Here is a 13,250-nt window from a genome sequence, read left to right on the forward strand (position 1 = left end):
TGCTCTACCCACAGCCTGCACACAGGAGGGTCTGACACCAGCCCCCCACTCAAGTGGCTCTGCTCTGCTCTGCTCTACCCACAGCCTGCACACAGTCATAAAGTACAAGTAAACTTGGGTCCTCTGCGGAAAAATACCATACTGTTAATAATTCCTAAACATCAAGGACTGCCCAAACAGGGCAGAGGAAAAATTTAAGAGGAATACTTATGAAATGCTATTCATAACATCCTAAAAGAGTGCTCAGGAAAGTCGTAAGATAAAATAACATGAAAAAGCCAACCGCAGGTACTGAATTCTTATACTAAAATACACTTAAGCTGATGGTATCACAACATCAACGCCTTACTCTACAGTGCATTAACCTTTAGAAAAGTGGGAGGTCACTCCCCATTGTCTAATTCTGGAATAACTTCATAGCAGGTGGACACAGCAGGCACAAGAGCCAGGAGTCAGAGTGTGGTCAATGTTCTCAACTGTGTGTGTTAGGCAAACCACTTCCCCTCAGTCTTTACTGCAAGTATAAAAAAGATAGTTTCACTAGTGCCTACTGGGATATGAAAGCATAAGTGAAAATATTTCCCATAAATGCTCAAAACATAAAGTGGGCAAACACAAATTTGTTCAATGTTGTTAATTTGTTTTAGTTGACTGCTTAAGCTCTCAAATATTTTGATATTTTTAGGTTACAGGCATTCATCACTAAAAATTAGGAACATTGATTATTTTAACATTTGAGAAGACTGCAAGTGTTTGTAGAAATTTTAGGCTGTTATAAGTAAGCCTAAAAACATTTGGTCCCTTTTAAAATCTAAAGATCAATGCCATCTTCCTGCCAACTACTATACTAATATTTTCTCCTCAGAACCGAACACAGCATCACCCCTCACCACAATTTTATCTTTTTTGATCAGATCACCCCCAACACCAAGTCTTGACTTAGTGGAAGATGAGAAGGCTGACCACATTTCTTCTACTCAGATACAAGATGAACTTGAGTGAGACCAAAAAGTCTTTCTCCATTATAAGAGAACTTGATGAAATCCTCTGCCAGAAACCACCAGAACTGAAAAAACTACAAGACCCTCCTTACTTACAAAAAAGACTTAATGTAAGAGACTTACATTTTTCTGGAGCTTACCAAATGTCTGATAGTTCTCTCTATGACCTATTCTTCATGACACTCAAAGCCCATGAATTCGTTTTTTCACTCTCAGAAACTACTTCTAATCAACAATTATTCAAAAGTAGGGAATCTGGTTAGAAAACTGATCTTCCTAAAAAAAAAAGAAAAATCATCACCTAATGTTATTAACTAGACACCATCTCTGAACTTTGGTTCTCAAAATTCTCATGTCCCTTCTATTGTGGGCCAGGCTCTTTCCTCTGAAATTCTCTCCACAGAGTTATTATCAGCAAAGGCTCTAGTCATTTTGGCTAATAACAGCTCCAAGGAAATATGAACATCAGGCAAACGTTTGTGCTCGTCACGGACAGAGCTCTGGGGCTGTGACAACCCACAGACGGCCCTGAACACCACTCACACCCCACAAGAAAGTGGCCCACTTGCACCCTGCAACACGCCCCACGGCTCGGGTCACTGTGGAAGAGCACATGAGGGGAGAGAGGCAGGGGACTGACACTGATGGAGTGAGACTACCTGGTATCATGGGCGCTGCTGATGGGTTTGGGCGGCGCAGAGTCACTGCCCGAGGTACCGGGGCGACCGGTGGCGGCAGCAGCAGTAGCAGCAGCAGGGCCACTGTGGCTCCGCGCATCCGAGGGCACGCTCCGGGTGCTGAGGGGAGGAGAAAAGGGCACGGACTTGCAATTAAAAATAAAATATGGCAAGAAAGGGAAAAATACTTAAAAATATAAACATAAATTCTTCTTTGAGATTCAAAGCTAAGTGTAAAAAAGAAAAATTTAATTTCAAACCTTTTAAAAAAATTAATTCTGATCCTTACCTAGCAAATACTAGTAAATAAAATTAACTTAAAAAAAAGTGATTATGCAGTGGAGAGAGGATGCTCACACCTCAAGATGCAGAAACGCCACCACATTCAAGGGAATGTCTGTGAACATACTGTAGCTTCTGGACTCATTTTAGTGTTTATGTTGCTCATAATTACATATAAACATGAAAGTCCAGACTGGAAAGGTCATTCCAGTTTACCTCCACTTTTAAAATAATATTTAGCATTGTTTTTAAAATGCTTATTATGTTATGCCCAAATCTGTTTTCCTAATGTAATTTTTCCCAGAAAGAAAAGGAAAGAAGGATTCCAAAACTGGAAAGCATTTAGTAGCTTAAGGTTATAAATAAGCTAAGAAATGAAGTGATCTTGAAAGATACAGGTCTGCTTTCATTTTGCATGTCTTTTTCTTTTGCAACTAAAGCTTCAAGATAACACAGATAAGAGCTTTTAAAAGTGTTATGAACAAGAACAAAGCAAAAACATTTAGCTGTCAGAGCAAGCACTCAGTAGGTTCGAGAGGAAGAGCATGAGAGCATGCACACCAGAGAAGACTCCATGAAGCAAACATCCAGATGAGGACCAAGTACCTGAATCCTTCTGGAGTTGGAATAATTAGATGTGGGTTAGGAGGGTCACTATGGCATCGAGGCACCTTCACAGGACGGGGGCTGTTCCGATGAATGGCTGCTAGTGAAAATGGCAACAAATGCAACTTGTTAAGTTTGTCCAGAGAAAATTGTCAAACCAAGCTATTAAATATAAATGGACTATCACTTGATTTTGCCAGTGATCCAAATAAATCTATTTACTGATATAAAAAATCAGATTATATATATGAATATTATGGGAAATGTCACTTTTTAAAAGTTAATAAAGCTATATTACCCATACAAATTTTCCCCATCAAAAACATTTTTAAAATCCTGGAAAGAAATGTATATTAACGTATGCTAAATAAATGATTTAACCAATTTTAGAGATAAATGAAATGTGGCATTTAGCATATCTGTAATAAAAGGAATTCTTTATGTTATCTATGCTTTAAAAAGATTTTAAGTGATGCTCCCAACAGATTCTGTTTGGGGTCACTGTAACTTTCCTGAGTATATGGAGTTTTATTTAATTCCTTTAAACCAAGTCAGATGAATGGAACATATTTATTCGGGTTATTTTTCTTTTCAAAGTATATCTTCTTCTCTTTTCCTTTTAAATATGCTGATAGAAGGTAAATATGGATAAAATTTTAAGTGAAATTAAATTTAAATTTAGATAAATTTAAAATAACAATTTAAAACTAAAATCTTACCTATTTACAAAAATGCTGACAATACTACTTTCCCAATAATCAAATATAAATAATAACAGATGCCACATTTTGCATATTTCTCCCTAACATAAATTTTCCTCTTATTTTAATTATCTATTTTACTTTTAGCAACCTTCTTAGTTTTTTCAAATGCCATATTTTCATATGTCTATGTGTGTTTTATCCTAAATGGAATCTTCTTTCTTCATGGTTTTGTTTCCTATTAATAATATCAGTTATGTACAGCAGAGACAGAGGTACTCAAAACAGAGATATATGAAGTTCCCTTGCAAAATTTACAAACAAAAATAAAGGTCTTGCTATTCAGGCCAACTATCCCTTCAGTTCATTGTTTCAGCCATTACAATGCCAAATGGAAGTTTTCACTGGTCACAAAAGTAAAAAGAAAAAGAAAACCAAAATGATTAGGTAAGGGTGATGTCTTTAACGAAGTTAGTAGGAACTACTGAGTCAAAAATTTCTTTAAATTTTCCCATGAAAGTACAAAAACATTCTGTTTAATAAAAAAGTACACACACACAAGTTTAATATTCTTCATGTATGCAAGAAAGCATTTCTTTCAATAATGTCTATTTAACACTGCAAAACGGTGATACTTTATTGGAAAGAAAATTTAAATAGCCAATAATCATAAAATAGATGTTCAAATTTCACTACTGATAAACAGTATAGAGATCTTTTTCATGGCCTAAAAAAACAAAATCCCATTGAAAACTGGCACATCCATGATAGCCACAACGTGACTAATGAACAGAATGACTTAGATCTCACCTACTGGCATGCAGAGAGTTCCCCAATTGTCCAAGAAGGAATTTTTTTTTTTTTTTTGAGACAGAGCCTCAAGCTGTCCCCTTGGGTAGAGTACTGTGGTATCACAGCTCACAGCAATTTCCAACTCCTGGGCTCAAGTGAGTCTCCTGCCTCCGCCTCCCAAGTAGCTGGGACTACAGGTGCCCACCACAACACCCAGCTATTTTTTGGTTGCAGCATCATTGTTGTTTGGCAGACCCAGGCTAGATTTGAACCTGCCAGCTCAGGTGTATGTGGCTGGCACCTTAGCCACTTGAGCCACAGGTGCCAAGCCATGTCAGAGAAGAAATTAAGAGATTAAAATCCAAAATGACCCAAATTTTTGTATAGTAAATGGCAGGGGGAAAAAATCAAGTCTTTATATGCTGTGCGAATGAATGAGCATAGAGAAATGTGTAGTAGAATGCATTTGTGTAATTACATGAGTACACAGAAAATACAGAACGTTATATTCCAGATTGTTACCACTTGTTATGTGCTTAGAATTAGAAGGAAAGGAAAAAAGTAACAGTAACCAAATGACAGCTGCTGCCATCTCCTTTTCACTGATGTCTCTGGTAAGAAAACAACACAAAACAAATGATGACCCCTGTTATGTGCAGAGCACTACAGCATGTACAAACTATCAGCTTATTTATCCTCAGTAGCATCCAACTTTGTACATTACAAGAGGAGGCTCAACGTTAAATGACCTGACAGTCAAGTGCAGTCAGATTTTCCGACTCTGTTCAATTCTACCATCTCATAGTGGTTGAGAGGACAGAAGACAACTTGAGCCTACAGGGCCATTAATTAACTGTCCCACCTACCCAAATGTTACCAGTCATTACTTTTAGATTATGGGAGCATTTTTTTCTTTTCAGTAATTTTTTTCTACATTGAAAATTTTTCTAAATGTGTATCTTCTACATTCTTCCATGTATTTTTTCTATAATGAAAATAGTTCCTTATGCAATTCAATTTTAAAGAAGTAATTTTTACTAAATGATTGATCATGCATTCTTTCAGAAATATTTTAAGAATCAGAAAATCAAAGTCTATCTATGATAATATGCTTAAGCAAAACTTTGATAAGAATGCAGCAGGCTTTATATAAAATGCTCAGATAGCTTTACAAATGATAACTTTCATTATCCTAACAGCCCTGGGAGGAAAATGATGTATAAACTGCTAAATTTTAAAGATAAAAAACAATTAAAATGTGTTCTTACTAAATTTTCTGTAGCTAGCAAGTACTCTTCAAGAATATAGTTGGTGTTTAATACACTTATCATTTATGAATTATTTTTTATAATTTAAATTGTATCAAATCTCTATGTTACTAGAAACACAGTTTTGTTTTATTTACAAACTATCTCAAGAATAGCATAAGACACCCTTTTTGGGAAACATGTTTTGCTTTTACAATTTCAATATTTACTGCAAAACTATATATTATTCAATATAGACTGTAAAACTACATTAAACTGTAACTGAAAATTCTAATTATAGTAATGTATACTGCAGCATAACTTAACTTGATGTTTAAAAATAAAACCAAGTAAGAATTTATTAGTTAGGGAAGAAACGGACACATACAGAAACTGTGAAGGAAACAGATGGTCCTCTCCTTCAATAAGGGAGGAGAGGGCCTGGCGCCCGTAGCTCAGCGGCTAGGGCGCCAGCCACGTACACCGGAGCTGGCGGGATTGAACCCAGTCCAGGCCTGCCAAACAACAATGACAACTACGACAGAAAAATAGCCAGGCATTGTGGTGGGCACCTGTAGTCCTAGCTATGTGGAAGGCAGAGGCAAGAGAATCACTTAAGCCCAAGAGTTTGAGGTTGCTGTGAGCTGTGACCCCACAGCACTCTACCCAGGGTGTGACACTCTGTCTCAAAAAAAAAAAAAAAAAAAAGTGAGGAAGCAGAAGATAAATTGTCCTCATCCACTTGCCACAGGTATGCTCCTGCTGCTTGCAGACCACTGCCTCTTCCAGACTTTCCTTCCCATAAGAAAAGATTTTAAGAAAGACGATAGAATGGCAGTGTTGGTATAGGAAAAAAAGTTCCTGCTGGCTCGCATGAAATAACTTGTGTTGGCATCTTAATCCTCCTCGCAGATTTACAAAGATTACAGTACAGTTCTCTATACACGTAAACCTCATTTCTGTCACCTTCATGGTCATTTTCCTAAATAGTCTTAAAACATCTTTTATACTATTTTAAAAGACTATAATCACAAGACTATTTATTCACCCAAACCAGTACGTTCCAGGAGAAATGCTGTAACAGCTGTCTTACCAAGGTACAAACCTGTAACGGGACTGTGCGGTTTTCCTATGACATGGCCAATGCATTCATTCATCAAGGCTTGTAAACTCTATAGGGACCAAAAGAAAATGTCAATGGAAAAGAGAAAGAACGTACACTCTCTTAACCGTACTAGTAGCACAAATCAGGTTCCCAGTTTATTTTAAAACATGCTACCCTATGTAAATATTTTCAAAGCTAGGTTAAAACAGGTATAAACATAACTTAAACATAAGCTGCATAAATTTAAAATAACACAACATATAATCCCATTTTTATAAATTAAAGCAAATAACCAGCATTTAAGAGATGGCAGGGTTTGGACAATTAGACGTTGACTCAGAACAGTTTTAGAAAAGAACACCAAATATTTTACTAGGCGATTCAGAGCGCTTTAACTTCTCAGGATTATCATTACAATTACATCAAAAATACATAAGACCCACCATTATATATAAAACACACATAACCAGGAAATAAAGAGTTATCAACTTGTTTGTTTTTAAGTGAAAACACTTTAGAATATTTCATACCAAGAAGTCATCCTCAGGTAAAGCTGAAATAAAGGCAGGTTCGATTGCTTGCAGAAAATCAAATCCTTGAGTTGCCCACCTGTTAGGTGAAAAAGTTCAATAATCACAAAACCACCAAGAAAATGTCGCAGCAATTCTAGACTGTACAATATTGAAAAGTTACATACAGTAACTGGAAAATTATTATTTAGAACAAAATTTATCTTTCTGTCTATATATACATATAAATACCCGAATTAAGAAAGTTTATAGTGTGACCTTTTGGAAAAGAAGGATTTTTTTAGAGTTTTGTTTTATTTTGAAGCAAATGGAAACATGAAGGGTTTTAGATGACATGGGTAACATTTGTTATTTGACAATTATTAATATTTGAGCTATATAAGATAAAGTTCCTATTTTAGGTCCCAGGAGTGACAAATGTGTGCTTTCTCTAACTCGGTGGCTTTTGAAAAGGGCCCACAATGTTCCCCCGTTATGAGTTACAGAGCACCGAGCTATTTCTCACACAGTCACAAGACTTTAACAACTACTCTGAGAGCAGTTACTCAGAGCAGCTATTCTTACCTTGTATGTTAACTCAAGTCTGGAACAAATTATATAAAAAATAATATCCCAAGAGTTATGGGATTCTCTATGTATGTATTTTCATTTAAAAAAAATGATCATCGAAGAGTTCGGAATGTTTCCTTTTGTGTCACTTGCTCAAAAATCACACATAACACCCACAAAGTGCTACCAACCCCACGTGACTCACTCAGGACTCACCCCGCTCGGTCGTTACCTGGGTCGTGTGCCTCTGCCACTTTCACATTTAGTCAGGACATAATTCATCCACTTTCGGGCAAAGCTTATGTATTTGTCTCCTATCTTCTGTCTAAACTCTCCAGACATCAAACGAACAACTTCTTTATGATACTGTAAGAAGATTCGTGTGTATCAAAATTAAGAAGAAAATAACCATTATAGTAATACCCACATAATATAATGCCCTCTCTTAAGAATGTCATTTCTAAAAACAAAAAGTAAAGTCCAATTAAAAGTAAATATTAAGATTTGTGTATTTTAAACAGCACGAAGAATTATATAGTGTCTCTAAATGTAGTTTTATAAACCTACTCATAGGTTTAAATTAAGAAAGCTCTTTTTCCATAGTAAATATCTCTGAAAGAAAGTTTTAAGATGGTAGATAACTGCTAGCACAAAACTAAAACCAGGCAATTACGTGACAGTTTCCAAGTAAACTAACATTCTGATATTCAGCAGCGGTCAGTGCAAGACAACATTCTTGACTAAGCTATAATTACAAATGATACGGGATTTGCTGTAAGACATTCATAATGCTTCTGCAGGCAGGTTACAGAGCAATCACTAAACTGTACCGCCTGTGTCCTCTTACTCTGAACTTACCTCGAACCCGAAATTGTACCCCTGAATCATTGCTTCTCGATAGTACTGTTGCAGCGTGACAGATTCAGATTCATCAACTTCGGCGTCGAACTCAGACGTAAACATGTGGTCCACTCGGTCAATGGCATTGCTTATTCTGTTGCACAGCTCCAGGGCATCGTTCTAGAGAATGCCAAACCATGTGTTAATCCAAAATGGAGCAAATCCCACAACACTTACTGCATTTTACAGGATGATTTCATTCATCACAGACATCAACCATCACAATACATTTCAGCCACATATAGTTATCAAAAGGAATGACTGGATATAGAGGAAAATTGTATTCTTTATATTAGGCATCTTTAATACCTTATGAAATATAAGGGAAAAAAATCAATTTGAAACGCTAATGTCTAATTTTAATCTGCTCTTAGATAGACACTTATTTCTGTGTCTTAACTACCCGCTGTTTTTCACCCCTGGATGGTGGCTCACGTGTAAGTACGGTTTCAGTCCCACAGTGTGAAAAAGCCCATGTTTCTAAATGGGCCCCACAATGTCATCAAGGCCTCCACAAGGCCCATCACGCTGTCCTTCCTATTCCATAGTTACTCTCGACTTCAGGGGTTCTCAACGGGGGTCGGAGATATTGTCTAGATGGATTTTTGACTGTCAAAGCTTGTGAGACAGAGTGGAACTGACTGGCATCTGAGGGTGGAGGCCACAGGTGAACATCACAGTGCACAGGGCAGACCCCGCAACAAGGAATTACTGGCCCAAACAGCCAGTGGAGGCCGAGCAGCTCTGCCTCCAGCTTTGACTCCCTCTCCCAGCAACACCACAGCGGCTCCAAGTTGGTCTCCCCTTCCACTGGCTTTAACCCCACGTGTGCACACAGGTCTCTATCAAGCAATATTCCTCAATTCCCTGAGGCTTGGAAATAAAATCCAGCGTCTCTCAGCAACCTGATTGTGTCCACTTTATTTTACCAGTCTATCTCTGACTGTTCCTCACTGTACATAGCAGGACCCAGCCAGATTACACTGCGTGGGATTCAGGGTGCACAGTCGTCATCTCAACCCACGGACACTCAGGCCCTAATGCTCCTTTGGCAGTTTCTTCTCAATTTACATTTTTCAAACCTCCCATACTGAAATGCCACTATGGTGCAATTCCCAGATACTATGAAAAAGTTCTTATATCTCCACCCTCTGTAATTTAGGAAAACAATTCAGGGCATTAGGGATATAAATTCTGTAAGCTCAAAAATAATCAATATTTTACATAATCTTACGCTCTCTAGAGTTCACTGGCTCAACCTAAAAAAGTCCCCTGCCCTGGTATTAGGGTGGGATTACAACGTGTAAGCAAGATAAGAGAAAAAAAATTAGTTAATAAATATTTATAGAAAAATAAGACAAATCAGATAAACAGAAGAAAAACCTGTTTATCAAATGACTTATAACTTCAGAGAGCACGGCTTCTTCAAGAAGTCAAGGCCCAATGTGACTGAGAACAAGTAACTTATGGTCTGTGGAGACCGATACACGCACAAGTGAGACGGGAAACAAGGGAGAGAGGCCCTGCATGTCATGAGCTCGGAAAGGTCTCGTGCCTGCCTATGACTGTGTTGTCCCAATGCAGTTAATGTGGCTGAATTATTTGTTAAAATAATAAATCTTTCAGATTATACACAACTAACACCACGTAGCTCTAGTAAATACTGGCAAATACAACTGGAGAAATTCCCCTTGGAAAGGCGGAGACCTGAACTCTAGTCTCAGGTTTGCTACAAACTAGCCATGTGACCACTGTAACTACTCGATTTTCTAACTTTTCCCATCTAATTTCTATAGTTCAAGAAAAGATCTAGGAATTTTTGGTTTAGACATGAAAGAATGTGCACTGGGGAGAGGGAGAATGGGTACAGCAAGATGAGAGCTCCAGTTCCTTGAATGATACCACGTCACACACACTGAGCACCCTGATTCCTCCACAGCTTTACTCCAAAGGGAAACAGGTCTGCTGAGGCAGAGGGGTGGTGCTGCACCTTTAGCTGTTGCAAAGCTCTGGCGATGACTGGCTGACTGGAAGTCTGCTCTTGACACAAAGTCATCAGTCCCTCAATGGACTGCTGGAAAGCTTTTCTCTGAATGGTGAGATGGGCAGACTGCATGACAACCAGTAAAAAATTATCCACCTGGGAAGAAAATCAAACATGGGGCATTAAAAACAGACCCAGTTACTGACTTCCCATTTCAGTCCAAGCCCTAGTCCAATGCCAACCTCAGGGCTACCAGAACCATCTGATCAGAAAGTCATTTTCAGGCAGAGCTGCTCCTGCTGGGTAACACTGCAGTGGGCACTAATGTCTGGACCTTCGGCACAGGAGGGTAGACGCCCACAGGACAGTGTACACACAACATCTTTGCAATGTCCTGGAACTGCATGTAGTTTAATACTGGTGGTGCAGCGTGTGAGAGTGTGAGATGGCGTGTGCAAGCGTGTGTCTGTGTGCACATGAGTGGGTATATCAGAGCAGCAAGTAGAAAAAGTCAAGTCAGAAATAAAAGTGGAACCAGATGAGGACGCTTGGATGAAACACTAAGAAATCAAGCCTGTATTACTTCCATTCTTTAAGAGCTAGTCATCGCAGTGTTCTGAGTAGATCTGTGATATGATCTGATATACCTATTACAACAATCATACTGGAAATACGAAAACAAGCAAATACAGAATCGGGAGGGAGGGAAGGTTAGGCTCAAAGCAGGGAAACTAAAAGAGAATAAAAGGCAATAGTTAGGGAAGGGCTGGTGAAGTTCTCACTGTGGCCCTGCTTTGGGGATGTAGGTGAATGCCTCTGGCCTGCCAGTGCTTGTGGTTAACTGGAAGGGTGAGAGTTTGAACAGATGTTAACTGTCACATTTCTGGTTTAAACAAATGCATGGACGGTATCAGTCATTGAGACAGGGAATATTAGCACAGATTTGTCAGGTGGAAAGAGGCAGGAGGCCAGGGTGCTCACACGAGGCAGGAGGCCAGGGTGCTCACAAGATGCACGGGCATGTGCACCATCGCTGCCCCGAAACTGAACTCAAGTAACACCAGACAGCTTTTCACAGTTTTAATTAATTAGTTACATAATTTCTTTCAGATCACAGCTCTACAGAGGAGCTAATTACATGACTGAGCTAAAAAAAAAAAAAAAAAAGAAAAGGTAGACAAAAAAATAAAAGAGATGGTTCATTTCAAATAGTGCAATATAACTTAACATACTTGATAAAATTTGATGGGTCATTTTAGTACAAATATGCTCTAAAACTACCTATTAAAACACAGAGGTGGCTCGGCGCCTATAGCTCAACCGGCTAAGGCGCCAGCCACGTACACCTAAGGTGGCGGGTTCGAATCCCCAGCCCGGACCCGCCAAACAACAATGACGGCTGCAACCAAAAAATGGCCGGGCGTTGTGGCGGGCGCCTGTGGTCCCAGCTACTTGGGAGGCGGAGGCAGGAGACTCTCTTGAGCCCAGGAGTTGGAGGTTGCTGTGAGCTGTAATGCCATGGCACTCTACCCAGGGGGACAGCTTGAGGCTCTGTCTCAAAAAAAAAAAAAAAAAAAAAAACAAAACACAGAGGTACATTTTTGGTTAAGCGTATACTTGAAATTATTCAGGCAGTTAAACCAATCATTCATGAGCTGCTAGGAATTCATTTTTCCTGGAAGTATTTTAAGTAATCAATCATGCTGAAAGGTCAGGGAGAAGAGGTGGGACTGGGAGTATGGACATACATACCTGCATGCTTCTCAGGGTGTCAACAGTCTCCACCTGAGGCACAATTCTGACAGGCTGTGCCTCCCACATGGCCCAGCTATCCTCGGGTCCGCGGGCTCGGTCACTCTGCTTGCTGAGGAGGAGGTAGGCGTCAATGTACACGTCATCCGACTCTTTTGAACAGTCCTTCCCTGCAGCAGCATTAAGTAATTGCAAAATAATATTCTTCTCCTCAGCCAGAGTGTCTGGAACAAACATTTGTAAGTTTTCTAATCCAGGGACTTGTACCTAGAAAAGACATAATCCAAAATCTTAAATTAAGGAATAGCGTACAATAGAGAAATGCATTGTTTAAAACAAAAAAACAAATTAGAAAAAGACAAGTCGGTTTGGAGGAGGAGAGGCAAGCATCAGAGCCATGAGGAGAAATGTAAGCAGCTCAGTTCAGGGTGCCCTAAAGAGGAGCACAGAGAGACTAAAGAGGGGCGGGGGCGGCTGTCCCCTTACAGAGAATCCCTTAAACTATTTTATTTTCAACAACAAAGGAAATACTCTTTGGGCGAGGAAAGTTAGTCTGAAATAGCCTCAATCAATGCTAGTCTGCAATGTTTATAGCGTGTCACCTTACTCGGAAAAAGGCAAAAATGTTAACACAAATTCACTAATTACTCTGGGCTGGGCTGGGGGTAATCATAAAAACTTTCTTAAAGATCATTTTAATAAGTGGAGACTGTGATGATACTGCATGGGTCACGCATCTCACCCCAGGTATGTGAGTGAAGTACAATTGTGGCCTTGCAACAAAATTTCCAGCGATGACATCATACATAGAAGATAAAGGTTCTAAACGTGAAGCAGCTGAAAGGGAGTAAAGAGGGTTGCTCGAAAAGCAGCTCCAGTGACGAATTAGACACTGATGGCAAAGATTCACCGTAAGACCCTGAACTGTCTTGGGAAATGTGAGGGTGCCAAATGAAACCATTATCTACAATCAACATTATCTTTTTATACACATTACATTAAATACATATGTATTAATAAGTTAAACAATATGAGTAAATATTTGATTATTTGCCTACATTCTTAAGTCAGGTTAATGTGCATGAAAAGGTTCATTTTTCTAATTATTTTACTGAGAAATCATG

At 38.9% G+C, this 13,250-nt stretch overlaps 1 protein-coding gene across 9 annotated transcripts in view; it reads right to left on the minus strand.

Moving 5' to 3' along the window:
- MAP3K4 (mitogen-activated protein kinase kinase kinase 4) overlaps window positions 1–13,250 on the minus strand; it is a 118,147-nt gene that overhangs the window by 17,043 nt on the left and 87,854 nt on the right. For 2 of the 9 annotated variants that reach the window (XR_001161395.1, XM_003792387.2), the window contains exons 10-17: window positions 12,127–12,393; window positions 10,381–10,530; window positions 8,349–8,510; window positions 7,723–7,856; window positions 6,942–7,020; window positions 6,400–6,478; window positions 2,567–2,663; window positions 1,661–1,798 (exon numbers count right to left, since the gene is read on the minus strand). Coding sequence is in view for 7 of the 9 variants with exons in the window: in XM_003792387.2 (XP_003792435.1) it covers window positions 1,661–1,798; window positions 2,567–2,663; window positions 6,400–6,478; window positions 6,942–7,020; window positions 7,723–7,856; window positions 8,349–8,510; window positions 10,381–10,530; window positions 12,127–12,393 (1,106 nt within the window). In the remaining 2 variants the exon portion in view is untranslated. Of the gene's footprint in view, window positions 1–1,660; window positions 1,799–2,566; window positions 2,667–6,399; window positions 6,479–6,941; window positions 7,021–7,722; window positions 7,857–8,348; window positions 8,511–10,380; window positions 10,531–12,126; window positions 12,394–13,250 lie in introns of all 9 variants that reach the window. The other 7 variants (XR_002774023.1, XM_023514643.1, XM_012806744.1 and 4 more) reach the window with 6 other exon arrangements.

Source organism: Otolemur garnettii, unplaced genomic scaffold (genome assembly GCF_000181295.1).
Source record: "Otolemur garnettii isolate 467f Iridium unplaced genomic scaffold, OtoGar3 scaffold00056, whole genome shotgun sequence".
Taxonomy (NCBI): Eukaryota; Metazoa; Chordata; class Mammalia; order Primates; family Galagidae; genus Otolemur; species Otolemur garnettii.